Genomic DNA, 19,348 nt, shown 5'->3' on the forward strand with positions numbered 1-19,348 from the left:
AAAGGCTTATGACGTATGGAGAATCAGAACGGAGATCCTGGACATTTGACAGGCAGCCAAAGGGTCTCTAGTCGCGTGGCTTTTGTTTTGTTCTTGACAATGTGGAATATTTTAATATGAGTAGGGATTTAGTGGACTGCAGGTCCCAAGACCTGTCTCTCTCTTGTCCTCCCCTGTTCTGTCTGCCTTCTCCCTTTCCATTTCTTTTCCCTTTCTTTTGGACTTATCCCCTTTTATTCTCTGACTGGGTCAGAGAGACTGGTAATGCAAACCCACTATGTAGGCAGCTTTACCTTTTATGAATTGGAAAAAAAATGACATTTTTAGGCCAGAGCTAGTGTTATCAGTCAGTTCTGATTTCTTTTTCCTTACTAAAGAGTCCCAAGACTATTTCCATATGAGCCTGACTTCAGCAGCAACAGATCTTATTGACAGAGCACTAAATTAGACCTTCAGAACATCTGATAAAAGCAAAAGATACCGACCCTGCCCTCAAGGTGTTTACAATCTAATGGCTGAGAGCCTAGTATAAGGGCCAAGTTAAGATCTTCAAGAAGTGTGCTCCTCAATCCATCCGTTCATTCAATTGTATTTTTTGAGCACTTACTATGTGCAGAGCACTGTACTAAGCGCTTAGAATGTACAATTCAGCAACAGATACAGTCCCTTCCCAACAATGGGCTCACAGTCTAAACAGGGGAGACAGACAACAAAACAAAACAAGTAGGCCTCAATACCATAACCTGGGAAAATTTTATTTAGCTGTCCAGTTACTGAGTACCTATTACGAGGTGTTCAATCTTGCATTTCTTTTTGCCTGAAAGACATCTCCATCACTGTCAGTATTCATTGAGTGCTTACTCTTGACTGGGCACTGTACTAAGCACTTAGGAGAGTTAGTAGACATGATTCTGTCCTCAGTGAATTTACAGTCTAGTGGGGGAGACAGACACTAAATTACAATAAGGGGAAACAGTAACCTATAAAGTCATGTTCATAAGTATGAGGAGATATGTAAGTGCTGTGGAGGTAGGGGATGGGGTGAATACCTGTTTAGGGAGTAAGGACATAGATTATGTAGGAGGGAGAGAAATAGGTGGAGTGATGAGGCTACTCAGGGAAGGCTTCCTGGAGGAGATGCAACTTTGGAGATGGGGAGAGTAGTGGTCTGCCAATTGTGAAGGGAGAGGGAGTTCCAGGCAATATGTTCCACCAGCTCTTGAAGCTCAATATGTTGAAAACTGAACTTTTTGTCTTGCCCACCTAGATCCTCTCCTTCACCTTCCTTTCCCCATCACAGTTGCCAGCACCACCATCCACCTTGACACTATCCCCGATTCCTCTCTCTTTAAACTCTTACATTCAGTCTATTGCTAAATGATGGATTTTCCTCCACAGCATTTCCTGATTCTCTCCTTTCCTCACCATCCAAATGATCACAAACCTGGTCCAGGGTGCTGGTCATAACCCAGCCTGGCTCCCGTATCCATCTCCTCACTGGTCCCCCTGCCTCCAGCATGTCCTATCTAATATTTTGCTCTGGACAATGTGGAATCTTGTTTTAAATATGAGTAGGAATTTAGTGGACTGCAGGTCCCAAGACCAGTCTCTCTCTCTCTCTCTCTCTCTCTCTCTCTCTCTCTCTCTCTCTCTCTCTCTCTCTGTGTCTTATCCTCCCCTGTTTGTCTTTCTCCCTTTCCATTTCTCTTCCCTTCTTTTTTGACATCCCCTTTATTCTCTGTCTGGGTCAGAAAGAATCCTAATACAAACCCACTCTGTAGGCAGCTCAAATTATCTTATTAAAATACTATTCCGCACATGTCTCTCAATGTCTCTATCAAAAGCCTCAGTGGTTTACCCATCCAACTTCACAGCTAACAAACTCCTGTCCATTAGTTGGTTTTATGCCAACAGCTCTCTCCCTCTTTTTTTCTTCTATAACCCAGCTTGCACCCTTTGTTCCTTCCAAGCTCACCCTCTCACCATTCCTTTGTCTCATCTCTACCACCTCTGACCCCTTGCTTATGCCCTTTTTTCTGACTTTGAAACCACCAGACCAAAGCTCTCCCCATATTCATATTCCTTTTGAAATTCCACTACTCCAGGAGGTGTTCCCCAATTACATTTTTCCTTCTCTCTAGGTTACATCCTTCCTTGTATCCTACCAGCACTTTCACTTTCAGTACTTCCTGTAGTCTTTCTTTATCCTTTTACACACTCTACTCCTTGAGCTCTTATTTCTCCTATTTTAGATTATTTTAAATCTGTCTCCTCCACTAGTTTGTAAGCACCCCAAGAGCAAGGATCACATCGTTTTTTTTCTATTGTACAAGTTTGGGAGAGTGCAGTGGTATACACTCATGAGTATAGCTCAATGAATGCTATTGATTTATTATTTTAATGGCATTTAATGAACACTACAAGTCAAGCATTGTACTAAACACTGGGGTAGATACAAGATAAGCAGATTGGATGCAGATTCTGAGCCCCTTGTTGGGACAAGGACTAAGTAGGAGAGAATAGGATTTAATCCCCATTTTACAGATGGGGTATCTACAGCACAGAACTTATTTGGCAGAGGTCACCCAGCAGACAAGTGGCGGAGGCAAAACTAGAACCTTGGTCCTTTGACTCCCAGGCCTGTGCTTTTTCTATTAGACCATGCTGCTTCCCTAGATTATCTCCATTCGCTTATATGTCCACATTGAAAAGTCCTGATCATTATACTAGTTTTAATCAATCTTCTTTATTAAGAAATCTCTTGTTCATGTCTGTACTTTCTGCTCTGGGGAACATCCATTGGTAGCAGCCTGGGATGCCACCAGCATCTCCATCCCTCCCCCGGCTTTCTCTCTCTCCCTTCTCCCAGGCCCTTCAGGTTCCAGCTCCTGACTCCCTTCCTACTCTCTTCCAGTGTGTTATGTCTCAGCTCTGGTTCTCTCCTGCTTGGTGACCTTCTTCATGCTGATGAGCTCTCTTGTGGCACACAGGTAAACACCATCCGAAGGTCACTGCAGAACTGGTCGGGGGAGGGAAAGAAGACCTCTCGGAGGGTAGGGTCCAATAGACCCCTGAACAAAATGGCCCTTACATGGGGTGGGTTTGGGGGAGGCTAGTAGATGGTGACTCTTTTGCGGCCTAGGAATCTGGAAGCTGGGGTCTTCCCTCTGTGTGGGAGGGTGTCAAGCCTGAGGCTACTGCTTGCTCATATCTCCCTAGAGCTAATCTGAAAGCGTTGTACCGAGGGGCCAAGCTAAGCGTGTTCTGCCGTCCCCGGAATGTGCGTCCATCCCGAATGGCTCTCTTCTGCTGGATGAGCTTCACCAGCTACCAGACAGCGTTTGCCTGCCTAGGTGAGTCTCCGCTGCCACCAGAACATGAACTGAATGGCAGAGGGGTGGCCATACTGAGCTGAGGGGTGTCTGTTGCTGAGCCGCAGGAATGGAGGGAACCTGAGGAACAGAGGCCAGGTTTGGGCGTTGCCATTTGGAACAGATGGGGAGCAGGTTTGGAGGGTGGGAAGTGTGGAGTTTAGAGGTGGATAGAGGTAACTGGTAGGCATGGGAAGGGGAATCACTGTACTCCTGCACTTCAGCTCCATTTTCTATCCCTGCCCTCCTCCTCTGTGTCCTTCCCCAGTCTCCTCCTTCCACCCCACACCCACTCCTTCCTGCCAACAGCTGAACAGCATGGGAAAAGTGCTGGGGATGCTAAGAGTCCTGGGTGTATGTGTGCCCACTAAGGGGAGGGGAAGGAGGGCTGGGGGCTTGGTTGGGGCCGGGGGTGGGAGGTGCTCAGGGGTTCATTTTTCCCAGTGATATCCTTTTTTTCTGGACATCTTTAGTTTGAACACTTCTCAATCATCTGATTGTGCTGGTTTCACCAAAGCCTTCATTAACCCTCTCTGTGGCTGGGTGACATTTAAAAAAAAAATTGAAGACCCCATTGGTAATTCAAGACCACTCATCTGGCCGCTCGATTAGTCTGATGAGATGCATGGCCACAAAACTGTGCATTAGTAATTAAGTCCAGCGGAGTCCACCTGTATCTGACTCTCCCTAAGCTCTCATTTTTGTGTTGAGCCCTTTGGATCAATGAACATGCAGCATGGGGAGGGAGTCTGGTGGGTTGCTCTTGGGTTCAGAACAGCCCAAGAAGCAGTATGGCTTAGTGGGAAGAGCACGGACTTAGGTTGTGGCTTCCAATCCTGGCTCTGCCACTTGTCAGCTGTGTGACTTTGGGCAAGTCACTTAACTTCTCTATGCCTCAGTTACCTCATCTGTAAAATGAAGATTAAGACTGCTAACCCCCTGTGGGTCAACCTGATAACCTTATACCCTCCCAGTGCTTAGAGTGCTGGGCACATAGTAAGCGTTTAACAAATACCGTCATCATTATCATCACCACCTGTGTGCTGCCAGCATTGTACAGTCAGACCACTCCAGCAGCAGACTGGCAGAAGTCAGGACTCTGCTCTGGGGGAGCCTGGGGACCCAGCTACAGCCCCAGGGGATCCCCAGGGTTTTCCTTCCCACTCTCCTCTCACATCAATCCCCCAAAAGCCACCAATCTATCAATCAACGGTATTTATTGAGCCCTTTGTTTACAGTACTGTACTTAGCACTTGAGACTACAATACAATTTGTAGGCATGTCTCTGCCCTCAAGGATCTTACAGTTTAATAGGGGAGAAAAAAATAAGCACTACATGCTAGGAGAGGCTGTGGGTTGTGTCCCTCAACATCCCACCCATCAGTTGTGGCCTCAGAAACCTCCCTGCACTTCTGCTGGTCATGGTGGTAGGAGGTTGATTGACTAATCAGCCTCTCACCATTGCTGGGACCCTGTAAGCTCGACTTTAGACGGTAAGCTCGTTGTGGGCAGGGAATGTCTGTCTTGTTATATTGTACTCTCGCAAGCGCTTAGTACAGTGCTCTGCACACAAAGGATCAATAATTATGAATGCTAGGCAGCCCCAAACCTGAAGAAAGGCCCATTACCCCCTGACCCACCATAATTCCCCTCCACACTCCCTCCCACTGCTCCTGGGAGGCAGGAGGGGTGTGGGTCACTCAGACCTAGTGGCTCCAAGCCAGTTATGGCTGCCGTGCAGGGTGAGGACTGCAGCTCCCATGTGGCTGACTCTGCCCTGCCCCTTCCTTTGCCCCCTGGGTCCCCAGCAGGTCTTCTCGTGCCAGGATGGATTGCAGAGGAGACAGTGTTTCAGCGTTGTAGTAAACAAACTGCAGCATCATGGCATTGGCCAGCTAGACAGAGAGAAGCAGGGCATGGTCTGCTTTCAGGGATAGATGCCACGGCTCCAGTTAGGGCAGTGAATGGCCATAGTGGCCAGGCTTCCCATAACTTCTGCCCCTGGTGTTCCTCCACATGGGGCAGTAACACATGACCTGTTGACAGACATGCCTTGACGCATCTTCCTGGGAAGATGGGACAAGGCAGTGAAATAAGGGACATTCAAATATTAGGGAGATGTCACGTGACACTAGTCTTGGGGTTGAAAAGCACTGGACTAGCAGCACTAAATCCCCAAACTCCTCTAGAACTTTAGAGGAGTCCACAGCATTCATGTGTCCTGTGTCCATCCTGCTGACCCTTAGAGGAGGCAGAGGTGTGCCCCTTTCCCCTCCTAGCTGACCCCCTCAACTTAAGGGCAATGTGGCCCAGAGATATTATAGGTATGATGTAGTGGATAGACCATGGGCCTGGGAGCCAGAGGGTCATGGGTTCTAATTCCAGCTCCACCACTTGTCTGCTGTGTGACCTTGGGCATGTCACTTCACTTCTCTGTGCCTCAGTTCCCTCACCTGTAAAATGGGGATGGAGACTGAGCCCCTCATGGGACAAGGACTGTGTCCAACCCGATTTGTTTGTACTCACCCCAACGCTTAGTACAGTGCCTGGCACATAGCTTTTAATAAATACCATAATTATTAAGATAGTGCTCGATGTCACACAGCAAGTTGATAATAATTATAATGATATTTAAGTGCTTACTATGTACAAAGTACTGTTCTAAATGCTGATGATGTTTGACCTGGCTCAAAGACCCAGGGATCCTGATTTTCAGGCCTCTAACCACTGGACAACAGGTAGGATGGCCACTCAGGGAGGGGAATTGAGATGCCACCTGGAGTCTCTCCCAATTGGGTGTTCACTGACCATAAATCCCCTTCCTCAACTGGAGAAAACTGAAGTTGAGAAGTAGATTGTGACACTCCTGGCTTTTGTTCTCATTTCCCACCTGATCTCAGTCTTTATCCATTAATTTGCCCCATTCTTTTAAATGGTGATGTAAAGAGAGAATTAGAGTTGTGTTCTTCACTGTAGCTCGGACACTATTGTTGAGAAACTCAGTATCTTCTCCTCGCTTCCAGCCTTCAGGCAAAGGAAACTGATTGGGGAACTCACAGCCTGTCAACTCTCCCTAGGGCTCCTCATTCAGCAGCTGATCTTTTTCCACTGCATCGTGGCCTTCGCCTTCCTGGTAGCAGTCCCCATCCTGTATGGCAGGAACCTGCTTCTCTTCCAAGTCTTGAAGATGATGTGGTGAGTTCTGTGCAGTCTTGCAGGGGCTGGGCTGCTTTGAATTTCCAGAGAACTTCCAGTCATATTTATTGAGTGCTTACTGTGTGCAAATCACTGTACGAAGCACTTGGGAGAGTACATTATAACAGAGTCGGTGGACACTGTCCCTGCCCATAATGAGTTTACAGTCCAAAGAAGCTTGAGAAGAAGTGGAGTCTAGTACTGGACTCTGTCATGGACTCAGAAGTAAATCCCTGCAGGGGCTCTAGAAGCTAAGGGCTCCATGGCCAGTGAATCATGGAGAGCAAACCTGCAGTCCTTCAAAAGGTACAACAATGGCCTGGGAAAAGGTTCCACTAGACAGGAAGGCAAAAATTGGAGTGGGGCTGATTAACTTTTTCACTTATTTTGCAAGGCTAGGGTAGGTTGTCTCCCTATCCCCACCAAGGAGACCACCCAGTGCATCCAGATGAGATTTCCCAAGCTGTAGAGGAATTGAACTTGGAGAGTGAGAGGTAGCAGACCTCTGGGGGTGGTCAGGCTGGCTGCAATTGCAGTCAATTCAGTTGTATCCAGAACACCCACCAGGCATCAGGCTAAGAGTAGAGAACAATTGCCACCCATCAGACAATCCCCATTTAGTTTGCCTATTAAGCGTTCACAATGTTCTAAGCCCTGTGCTAAGAGCCGGGGTAGATAGAAACTAATCAGATGTGTGAAACAATTAGGAGGGACACAAGGATATTTGCATGATATCTTGCATTATTTTGGAAGTTTGCTTACCCAGACTGTAGCTGGTTCAAGAGCTTTGAAACTAAAATATTATTCCTCCCTTGAATTGTCACTTTCTAATTTTTTTTCCTTCTTTATACACAGCATGTACTTAATAAATACAATTGAATGAATCCCCCCTCATTTACTGGCACTGTTCCTAGCCCAGAAAGGTTGAGCAGTGCTGGGGGAGAAGTGTAGTGCTAATACTATTGGCTAAATCAATAAATCCATGAAGGGAAGGGGCCTGACTGGGGCCCCAAGCAGCTGTTGCCAAGCCACAGATGACCCCATCTCCGGGTTGGGTTTCACCACTTTCCAATCATGGCTTGTCTGGACAGTGTCCTTTCTCTCCACTCCTCTAGGCCATTTTGGTTGACCCTGGTGCTGGCGGTACTCCTGCAGAACCTGGCCGCTCGCTGCCTCTTCCTCAAAGACCACCTTGGACACCAAGAGCTGACCAACAGGTGATAGTCACATGTCCTGACCTTCACCTCTGTCCTGTTCCAGAATGACTCTAGAGATGGGGGACTTAAAAGGTGGAGGGAGGCAGGATGGGGGTGAGGCTCCTTTAAAGGCTGGGGCAGAGAGTGGATGGTGGTGGCAGGGTTTGCTCTCTCAGGTGCCTCCTTTTGGGATGTCTTTGCTCCAGCCTTCTCAAAGGTGGCATAACACCATCCATCTCAAGGGGCTGTGTGAGATGGGGGTGGCAGCTGCCCACTCTGCAGGATGCAGTTCAAGCCAGAAGGCCTTCTTGACCTTGCAGAGCCTGCCTGTCAGCTCTGATTAGCCCCTTGGCTGGGACAAGTGACTTGCAGGGTTGGGAGATGAGGGGGCGATGAAGCCTGCTTTAGTGTTGTGCCCAGGGGGTGGGGGCAGGTTTTATCAGAGCAGCTGGGGCACTGTCTTCACCCTCTTCCTGCCCCCTCCAAGGCCTGAGGTGGAATCCAGAGGTTTGGGTATAGCCAATTGATATCTGGCTTTCTAGCTTTGGAGAACAGGGTCAGGACCCTTCTTTGTTGGGGCAAATGATCTCGTCTGGCTTAAACCATGGCTCATTTGCTTACAAGATGATCCTGGCAAGGAGAATTCGTGTTAAGAACCACCACAGGAAGTTTGTACTGCTGGTGAACCCTCGGTAGACTTCTGGTACCACCTCTTATTGATCCAGATCTTCCCTTGAAGGAGTGCACAGCATTCCTTTGTTGGCTCCTTCAGCCTCCCAGTAGAGGGTTAAGGGAGGGCAGGGAAGGAAAGTGAGACCAGAGAGGGTGCATGCTCCGCCAACATCATACAGCAAGCTGAGGGCGGAGATAGAGTAAGAACCTGCTGACGCCCAATCTTGACATTCCAATATACATCACTCTGCCGCTTGAATAAATGGGCATAAAGACTTCCTTGGGGATTAGAGGGAGAGCAATCAATGGCATTTATTGAGCACTGTACTACACACTTGGGAGAGAGCAATATAACAGAGTTGGTAGACACATTCCCTGCCCACAAAGAGAAACAGCATGGGCTAGAGGAGAGAGCACGGGCTTGAGAGTTAGAAGGACTTGAGTTCTAATCACAGCTGCCAGTTGCTTGCCATGTGAACTTGGGCAAATCATTTAATTTTTCTGCACCTCAGTTTCCTCAACTGTAAAATGGGGATACTTGTTCTCCCTTCTAGTTAGATTGTGAGTTCCATGGGGGACAGGGACAGTGTCCAATTTAACTTGTACCTATCCCAGTGCTGAGAACAGCATTTGACACATAGTAAACACTTGAATACCATAAAAAAAAACCCAATTCTCATTGAGAGAATTTTAAGTTTAGAGGCCAGGGAAATGTTGGATTTAGGGCTAGTGGTCCCCTACCCAGAGAGGGTACTGGGCTCTGTAATTAGCCAGAACCATAAGAACCACCATCTCCTAGGTGGCTGAGCCTCTAAGATGGACTGTGCCTAAGCACTTTGTACAGTGATGCAGTCCCACTTGGGAGCCTTCCTACTACAGCTAGGTAGAAGCACACAGGATTGAGAGGGTTGGGATACTCAAGGTAGCAGGTGCTTTTTTATGGTATCTGTTATGTGCTTCTTATGTGCCAGACATTGTACTAAGCACTCAGGTAGATAAAGTTAATCAGGTTGGGCTCACAGGGCTCACAGTCTTAAATCCCATTTTACAGATGAGGTAAGAAACACAAATGAAGTGACTTGCCCAAGGTCACACAGGAGATGTCAGACCCAGAATTAGAAGCCAGGTCCTTCTGACTCCCAGACCTATGGTCTATCCACTAGAGCACACTGTTTTTCTATGCCCCCATCCCTCTATAGGTGGGTTACCCACAGTAAAGGGTTGCCCCCTACCCCGAGACATGGCAAGATGTGGTTCTCGTGTCCTGGGTGTGGCCAAGTCTCTAGGGCACACATGCTGCCCCCTAGTGGATCTCCATCTAAGCTGTTTTTCCTTGGCTTAGTCCAGAGAAGGCCCGCAGGAGCCTGGAGGTTGACTCTGAGACCCGCAAGACCCCTTGCCCTTCCTCTTTCTCCCCTCTCAGTCCCCCTTGAGCTGTCTTTTCCCTTTTTGCTCTACAGGAGAGCCTTTTACATAGTGACCTTCCTGCTCTTCCCCATTAATGTGCTGGTGGGAGTCCTGGCAGGTGTCTGGAGGATTGTCCTCTCCGCCCTCTACAACATCGTCCACCTGTGCCTGCTGCACCTCAGTTTGCTGAATCGAGGAGTGGAGACTCTTGACCCAGGTACAGGTGACCCTTGGCCCCACACTCCTCACTGGTCCTCTCTCCCCTCAGATTTGGAGTCTATGGTTGCTCCTGCCCCAGTGTGAGCCTCCTAGATGCTGGCTGCTTGCCCTGTGGGCTCAGAGCACAGTTCTTCTGCCCCTTGTGGTCTGGCTTGAGGTAGTGGCTGTCTTAGGGGTGCTGGTGTCAGGGGAACTAGGGCTGCGGCCCAGCTCCACTCTCCCCTGCCACTGAACTTCCCTGGTCCTCCGTGGCTCTTTGTTCATTCAATCATATTTACTGAGCACTTACTGTGTGCAGAGCACTGTACTGAGTGCCTGGGAGAGTAAAGTCCAACAATAAGCAGACGTATTCCCTGCATACAAGCTTACAGTCTTGAAGAGGGGGATTCAGACATTTATATAAAAAATAGTACAGATATGTACATAAGTGCTGTGGAGCTGGGAGGGCTGAAGAACAGAGCAAGCAAGTCAGGATGACGCAGAAGGGAGTGAGAGAGAAGGAAGGAGGGGTTTAGTCAGGGAAGGACTCCTGGAGGAGATGTCTTTTCAATAAAGCTCTGAAGGAGGGAGAGTAATTGTCAGATTTGAGGAGGGATGGTGTTCCAAGGCAGGAGTAGGCAAGAAGTCAGCAGCGGCAAGAAAAGTGAGATCAAGGCATAGTGAGAAGGTTAGCATTAGAAGAGTGAAGTGTGTGGACTGGATTGTAGTAGGAGAGTAGCGAGGTGAGGTAGGAGGGGGCAAGGTGATAGAGTTCTTTAAAGCCAATGGTGAGTTTTTGTTTGATGTGGAGGTGCATGGCAACCACAGGAGTTTTTTGAGTAGGGTGACATGTCCGGAATGGTTTTGTAGAAAAATGATCTGGGCAGCAGAGTGAAGTATGGACTGGAGGGGAGAGGCAGGAGACTGGGAGATCAGCTGATGCAATAATCCAGGAGAGATAGGATGAGTGATTCTATTAACATGGTAGCTGTTTCGATGAAGAGGAAAAGGTGGATTTTAGCAATGTTATGAAGGTGGGACATACAGGATTTAGTGATGGTTTGAATATGGGTTGAATGAGAGAGAGGAGTCAAGGATAACACCAAGGTTATGGGCTTGTGAGACAGGAAAGATGGTGGTGCTGTCTACAGTGATAGGAATGTCAGCGGGAGGACAGGGTTTGGGAGGAAAGATAAGAAATTCTGTTTTGGACATATTAAGCTTGAGGTGCCAGAGCATCCTAGTAGAGATCCCGGCTCCATCACTTGTCAGCTGTGTGGCTGTGGGCAAGTCACTTAACTTCTCTGTGCCTCAGTTACCTCATCTGTAAAATGGGGATTAAGACTGAGCCCCACGGGGACAACCTGATTCCCTTGTGTCTACCCCAGCGCTTAGAACAGTGCTCTGCACATAGTAAGCGCTTAACAAATACCAACATTATTATTATTATTATTAGAGATGTCTTGAAGGAAAGAGGAAATGTGAGACTCCAGAGAGGGAGAGAGATCAAGGTTGGAGATGTAAATTTGGATATCATCCACATAGAAGTGGTAGTTGAAGTCTTGGGAGCAAATGAGTTCTCCAAGAGAATGGGTGTAGATGGAGAATAGAAGACAGACCCATAACTGAACCTTGTGGGACCTCCACAGTTAGGGGGTGGGAGTCAGAGGACAAGCCCTCAAAAGTGACTGAGAATGAATGGTCAGAGAGAGGCGAGGGAGGTTGGTTTTGTGTGTGTGTGTGTGTGTGTGTTTTTAAATGAGTTATTGCAATGTTCAAGTAGTGGGATGGGGGCAGGCACCATGGCTCTGCATATTCCTGAACACAGGGATGAGCAGGTGGGAAGCATGGGGCACTGAAGGACACTAGTTAGAAACCATTAGAGCATTGACCATTAAGAGAGTGTCCCCTTCCAGAGCTGTTGTGCCAAGAACATTGTATCACATGTAGAGTGAAGCCCCCAACTCAGCAAGGCTGCCTTGGTGGGCTGAACCCTGTGCAGCCCACTTCCCTGAAAACAGACGTCTGTTGGCCTGAGCTGCCTTGTCTCGGGCTCTGCCCAGGGCTTCCAGTTTCTCCTGGGGCTCCTGACCTCTACCCAGGAAGAGTACATGGTTGCATCCCCCGATGCCTTCCTTGTGTTTTGCCCTCATTCAGACAGAGGGGGAGAAGGAGCAGGGATGGAAGGAAGGGAAGCAGGAGGTCAGGTCTGATCTGCATATAATAGGCATGGCTTTTACCTGACTTCTGTGTTTTCATCCTCCCCTCCCGCCCAGGTTACCGCACTTACTGCTATTTCTTGAAAATTGAGGTCAGCCAGTCACACCCAGTGATGAAAGCCTTTTGTTCCTTGCTTCTCCAATTATCCTGCTCAAAGCCACTGATGGGTCTGAAGTCCTGTGATGTGGAAGAAGGTGAGAAGGAATGCTGCGTGTCCACCTCCAACCCTTTTCCTGCCCCCCACCTGCCCCATGCAGCTAGCACTGAGGAGGGGGAATTTCCTGGACTGGGATTCTCCTTCCCTAACCCTGGTACCTAGGGGAAGGGCCAGGCCAAGTCAGTGGCAGCCCCAGATGGCCTGCCTTCCTCTCTTTGTTCATTCATTCATTCAATAGCATTTATTGAGCGCTTACTGTGTGCAGAGCACTGTACTAAGCTCTTGGAATGGTCAAATCGGCAACAGATAGAGACAGTCCCTGCCCATTGATGGGCTTACAGTCTAATCGGGGGAGACAGACAAAAGCAATAGCAATAAATAGAATCAAGGGGATGTGCATCAAAATATGAGCCAGGCAGCGGGAACCCGGATGGCCTTTGTCCATCATTTGGTACAGAAGAGCACATTTCCTTTTGTGGGGTGGGAAAATGGCATCTTGCTGTGACTGCTGATCCATTTCCTGCCAACAAGTCCCCAGCTGGACCAGCCCACTCCTCCTTAGGAGGGACAGGGAATAAAAAACAAAATCCTCACCTGGAATAAAGAGATGGCTGCTGACCTGACATGTCCTGTGTCAGCCCTCAGCTTCTGAGGAGATTGCCAGCGTTCCTCTCTGGACTCCCGAAGATTCACCCTGGTGAAGTCCCCCGGGTAGGTGGGGGTCATGAGGGATCTAAAATGATCAAGGGGTGGAGGGTCTGAGGGGATGTTTTGGTGGTATTCTCTCTCTCAGGGATCCAACTGATGCACACCAAGAATCCAACAGTCAGCAGGGCCAGATCAAGGCAAGCCCGAGCCAGATGGTGGCTAACTTACACCCTCCTCCACAATCCAGCCCTCCTGGCCTTCCGCAAGACTGTTCTCACTGACTCCCAGGCCAATGGGAAGCAATCCAGCCCCACACAGCCCTGAGGAAGGAGAGAGACACTCTGGTCTATAACTCTAGCCAGGGATGCCCCCTGGGCCCTTTCCTCTACCCTGTCAGAAAGTTCAGATTACTCCTGCATTGCTGCTCTGTTTCCTTCTCCAAGAGATGCTGAAGGGCTTCTGACCCATGGAGCATCTGGCTGGCTGCCCTGGGCAGTAGGCTCTTACTGTGTGGACATTACTTGCCATGTTCCCAGGGAAAAGCTTGGTTGACCAGGTCTGGAATCCCTCACTTCATTTGGTGTTGCTTTGGATTTTCAAATTAGGAGACCCAGGCTGGCATTTTAATTCCTGGGTGGTTTGGATCCTGCTGCCTACAGCTGAAATGAGTTGGGTGAGCCCTGTTGTGGATGCCTCTTCCAAGGGGAGACCCAAAGCTAGGAGTGAGGGCAGCTGGAGGCATATGTGGGGTTTTTTTTGGGGGGTGGGGGTTACGGAGGGGACTTCACGCTACAAGAGATGTGGCATTCTCAGCACAGCAGTTCTGAAAGGGGAACCTCTCTTAATGGCCACTGCTCAAATTGTTTCTAACTCTCATCCTTTCAATGTTCCTTTGGCTTTCATGGATTCCCAGAGGCCTTACCAAAACCTTCTGAGGATGCTTCAGGTTCATGTCTATTCCAGGAACTAGTGCCACATTCTGACCAGGGCATCTCACCCAGTACAGAAGGGGCAGTCTTCTAGACCATGGGCCCCTTATGCCACCCAATGATTTGGGTGTTGTCACGAGCCTCAGAGGGCCCATCCTGAGTCCGAACTACTTGGGTGACTCACCCCTCCCTCCTTCTCCTCCTCCTCCTCCCTCTCCTCCTCCTCCTCCCTCTTTTCCCTTTCCTCCTCACTTCACTTTTCAAAAGAAAACCATGGCAAGTGGTGAAGTCTTGGCTATTGTGCTGCTGCCTTCAAGTTTCATAAGATTTGTTGGATAGATTCCTGATGGGGGAGGTTTAGGTAAATTCTGTTCAGGGGGTATAAGTGAGAGTAAATGATTTAGTTGGCAGCCATATCTGCCCTGAGACAGTTTTTTATATAGTTACTACTCAGTCTGGGCTGCCTCATCCAAACATGTAAACTTGATATCCTGATAGTTTTTGTAGTTTTGTATGTGTGTATATTACCAAAGAAGAAAAACTGTATTTCCTCAAATAAACAAATCCAAAGGAGACTGTCTACTGGTTTGAACAGGGGGTGGAGTTGGAGCAGGGCTGGTTCTCCCAAAGGATATTGGGGTATTTGACTGTTAGTAACTCACCCTTTCTTGAGGGATAGAAGAAGCAGCTACTGCTGTCAACTTCTCTGCTTCATTTCCATCCCATCCCACACTGACCTCACATAGGGGTTTCTAATCACCACAAGCCTCTCCCTGGCCCCTCTAAAAGCCTGTCCAATCCCCACGAGAATTTCTGCTTCCTGATCCTGCAGGCAGGACTGTGGGATCTTTTGGACAGAATTGGCAATGAGTCACTTTCACAGCTCAAGGAATGGGGTCCCACAAGATGGGGCCCTGAGAAGGGATCCAGTTCCCTGAATTAGAAATAGGGCAATACCCAGAGAAAGTTGGGAGGGGTGAACAAGGGCATGTGCTCAGAGTACCAATAGGATTGAACCAGGATGAGAGGTGGGGCTAAGTGGGGCAAGAGAACAGACTTCCCCTCTCCTCTGAGGTTTTGGATCCTGGGCTGCTTCCTTTTCCAAGCCCTCAGGCCCCCTCTCTATCCAGAGGAGAGGAGATTCTCCTTATCTACTTGATCACAGCCCTCTCCCGGGGCCAAAGGCAGGATGGATGGGGAAAGGATAGGAGCCAGACCCTATGGGGTGACTGAGGTGGGCTGCAGGTGTCAGCAGAGTTTCCATGGACTTGATGTAGTAAAGGGAGGAAGTTTTATGTAATGGAGGTTACTGCTGAGAGGGCATGAGTATGAGGAGCATTGGCAGCATTCCTGGGTGGATAGGGAAAGCTGCCCAGGTTTTGAAAGGATGTTCTCATCCGTGCTGAACGACCTCCATCCAAATGGCAGTGATTCTTTCCTCATGGTTTCCATCAGGGTGAAGTTGCGTTGACTCCTCTCTTCCTGTAGACTACATATTGGGTGATGTATCTGTCTGTCAAAGGGCACTGTTTTGGGGCTAGTTAGTTGCCTTTTCCAGGACTCCTAATGATTCCAGTGCAATCTCAAAATAATGTAGGTCCTATATAAACAGGGACTGTTATTTGAGTAGTGTGTGGGGTTTGGCTATTAATAATAATCGTGGTACTCAAGCAGTATACTGTTGGGGTATCAGGTCTCACATGGGGGTCACAATCTAAGTAGGAGGGAGAACAGGTTTTGATTCTCCATTTTGCCGATTAGGAAACTGCGGCACAGGGAAATGAAGTGACTTTGTCATGTACATGTTGTGTGGCCTTAGACGAGTTGAAATTTGAACCCAGGGCCTCTGACTCCCAGGCTCAAAATAATATTTGTTCATCCTGCATTTCATCTCTGATTTTTTTTTCTCTACCTCTTCCCTCTCGCTATGGAAAGTAGTATTCTCATTTAGTTGCTCATTGAAACAAGCCTAATTTGGAAAGAGAAACAGTGACTTTAACTCCTAGAGAGGAAGGCATGGTTCTTTCCTTCCCAACCTCTTCTCTCTGAATTTATCTAGGACCAGAAGCATCATGACCTAGAGGAAAGAGCACAGGCCTTGGAGTCAGAGGACCTGAGTTCTATTTCTGGCTTGGCCATTTGGCCAAGTGTGACCTTGGGAAAATCACTTAACTTCTCTGCACTTCAGCTGCTTCATCTGTAAAATGGGGATTACATGCCTGTTCTCCCTTCTACTTAGACTGTGAGATCTATGCAAGACAGGGACTGTGAGTACCATGTAGGATAGGGACTATGTCCAACCTAACTAGCTTATATCTACCCCAGAGCTTAAAACAGTGTTTGACACATAGTAAGAGCTTAACAAATATCATAGTAGTAATAGTAATAAGTATAATAATGACTTAATTGATTAACTTACCCAGCCCTAGGAATGTAACAGCCTTTCAGAGTTCTGCCGAAATTCATTCTTACAAGTTCTTTGAAATCTGGGTTGGGGTGTCTATACATGATTGATATGGAAGAGGAAATCACCAGTCAGTGGATCAGAGCACATATTTATTGAGCACCTATGGTATGTGAGCTCCTTAGGCTGTGTGGCTGGAAACAAAGTTAGAACTCAGAGCTTTACTGCTCTGATTCCTCTATAATCCTACCTTATTTCATCAGCAGAACAGCCTCTTTCTTGATCTTCATTTTCATTATCCCTACAATTAAACCTGATCACACTTTTCATTTCCAACCTGCATTTAGGAGTTGATAACTTCGTTTGGTGTTTTCTCAATTTTTTTCCCTTTAAACCGTCACCCAAATGGCTGTTAATGAGGCTGAGCAATGCACTAGTCAGAAAAGCAATTAAAGCTGAGCCACTGGGATTTACAAAAGGCAACAATTTAGCCCAACTAGGTGACCCTCGGGGCTTTGATTCTGAGCTGGGAAGACAGGAGGCTGACAGTGAAAGAGCCATGTGTTGAAATAATGTTAGTTCAGACCAACAGAAACCCAGTCACACCACTCACATGGAAACACTTGTAATCAGCACTTGGCAGTGCACAGAAACCACCCAGAACTAAATTGTCGTGGCAGAGACGGGAGTCAGGAGAGCTCTGGGGCAGAGCCTGAGCATTTGATAAGGGAAAGGTTAGTTCTTCCAGATGTTCTTCAACCTTCTGCTTTCCCAGGGCCCAGGTCAGCTCAACTGAACTGAGAGCATGACCAGGGTAACATTTGTCAGGAGGCTTTCTCTCTGAGGTATTGGAGTCCTGGCACCTCCAACCCCTTGGCTTCAAGGGGCCAGGAGGTGGGAGGAGTGGAAGAGGTAAGTAAGAGGGAACAAGCCCCCCCTTTCTTCAAGCTGTCCCACATCCCCGGAATAACGACGACTCCTTCATCCACCAGGACTCATCCCTTTTCATCCATTAAAATGCACCCCTCTCCTCCAATGTTCTCCTCCACCAAGAAGCCTTCCCTGTTTAACTCAATCATTGCAAATCTGTATTACTCCCCCACAGAGACCTCTGCTGTCTTGATCCCATCTGTCTCTCCCAAAGCATCTCACCCCACCTTGCCTCCCTATCCTCTCTTCCCACTCTCGATGATCAGGTTACAGCTCTCAATTCCACCCTCTCTACTCATCTCAACTCTCTTGCCCTGGATCTCACCGCAGCCCTGGATCTCTGCCTCTGTCCGCCTCCTTCGCTCTTATGCTCGAGCTGCTGAACACTGCTGGAGAAGGTCCAAGCACTAAGCCAACCTCATTCACTTCAAATTTATCCTTTCCTGCCTTAACTCTTCCCTCTCCTCTGCCAGGGGACACTACTTTTCTTCCCTCATTAACACCCATGCACATCACCCCCGCCAATTGTTCCGGACTTTTAATTCTCTCCTCAGGCCCCTGTTCCTCCCCCTCCCCCATCCCTTACCCCCAACAATTTGGCCACCTACTTCAACACAAAAATTAACACAATCAGGTCTGAGCTCCCCAAAGTCACTCCTCCCCCTTCTCCTTCCCCCTGGCTCCCAACCCTCTCCCCTACTTTCCCATCCTTCCCTACAGTATCCTCAGAGGAGGTCTCCTCCCTCCTCTCAAGTGCCACCCCCTCCACCTGTGCTTCGGACCCCATTCCCTCTCACCTTATAAAAACCATCGCCCCTTCCCTCCTCCCTTCCTTAACTTCTATCTTTAACCACTCACTCTCCAATGGCTTCTTCCCCTCTGCCTTCAAACATGCCCTTGTCTCCCCCATCCTAAAAAAAACCTTCTCTCGATCCCACTTCCCCTTCCAGTAATCACCATATCTCCCTCCTACCCTTCCTTTCCAAACTCCTAGAACGAGTCGTCTACACTAGCTGCCTTGAATTCCTCAACTCCAACTCTCTCCTGGACCCCCTCCAATCTGGCTTCCGTCCCCTCCACTCCACCGAGACTGCTCTCTCAAAGGTCACCCATGACCTCCTTCTTGCCAAATCCAATCACCCCTACTCTATCCTAATCCTCTTTGAACTCTCAGCTGCCTTTGACACTTTCAACCATCCCTTTCTCCTCTGTACCTTATCTCACCTTGGCTTCATGGTCTCCATCCTCTCCTGGTTCTTCTCTTATCTTCCTCTCCTGGTTTTCCTCATCTTTCTGGCCGTTCATTCTTGGTCTCCTTTGTGGGCTCCTTCTCACCCTCCCATCCACTAACTGTAGGGGTTCCTCAAGGGCCAGTTCTTGGCCCTCTTCTGTTCTCCATCTATACTCACTCCTTTGGTGAACTCATTTGCTCCCATGGCTTCAACTACCATCTCTATGCAGATGACACCAAATCTGTATCTCCTCCCCTGTTCTCTCCTCCTTCCTTCAGGCTCGTATCTCCTCCTGCCTCCAGGACGTCTCCACCTGGATTTCTGCCCACCACCTAAAACTCGACATGTCCAAAACTGAGCTCCATATCTTCCCTCCGAAACCCTGTCCTCTCTCTGACTTCCCTGTCACTGTGGACAGCACGACCATCCTTCCCGTCTAACAGGCCCGCAACCTTGGTGTCATCCTTGACTCAGCTCTCTCATTCACTCCACATATCCAATCTGTCACCAATGCCTGCCGGTCTCACCTTTACAATATCGACAAGATCTGCCCATTCCTCTCCATCCAAACTGCTATCGTGCTGGTACAAGCTCTCATAATAGCCCAACTGGATTATTGTGTCAGCCTTCTCTCATCTCCCTTCCTCCTGCCTCTCCCCACTCCCGTCTATTCTTCATTCCGCTGCCCAGATCATCTTCCTACAGAAATGCTCTGGGCATGTCACTCCCCTCCTTAAAAACCTCCAGTGGTTGCCTATCAGCCTCTGCATGAAACAAAAACTCCTCACT

The 19,348-nt window shown here is 48.4% G+C and overlaps 1 protein-coding gene across 5 annotated transcripts in view; it reads left to right on the forward strand.

Annotated features, from left to right (window-relative positions):
• The window catches only part of STRA6 (signaling receptor and transporter of retinol STRA6), a 59,633-nt gene extending 45,065 nt beyond the window's left edge, over positions 1–14,568 (forward strand). For all 5 annotated transcript variants that reach the window (XM_029066543.2, XM_029066540.2, XM_029066542.2 and 2 more), the window contains 7 exons: positions 2,915–2,990; positions 3,220–3,353; positions 6,449–6,566; positions 7,682–7,783; positions 9,895–10,058; positions 12,316–12,453; positions 13,210–14,568. In XM_029066543.2, the coding sequence (XP_028922376.1) occupies positions 2,915–2,990; positions 3,220–3,353; positions 6,449–6,566; positions 7,682–7,783; positions 9,895–10,058; positions 12,316–12,453; positions 13,210–13,388 (911 nt within the window). In that variant the 3' untranslated portion in view covers positions 13,389–14,568. The remainder of the gene's footprint in view (positions 1–2,914; positions 2,991–3,219; positions 3,354–6,448; positions 6,567–7,681; positions 7,784–9,894; positions 10,059–12,315; positions 12,454–13,209) is intronic.
• Positions 14,569–19,348: the final 4,780 nt, after the last annotated feature.

The sequence above is a fragment of the Ornithorhynchus anatinus genome, chromosome 5, assembly GCF_004115215.2.
Source record: "Ornithorhynchus anatinus isolate Pmale09 chromosome 5, mOrnAna1.pri.v4, whole genome shotgun sequence".
NCBI lineage: Eukaryota > Metazoa > Chordata > Mammalia > Monotremata > Ornithorhynchidae > Ornithorhynchus > Ornithorhynchus anatinus.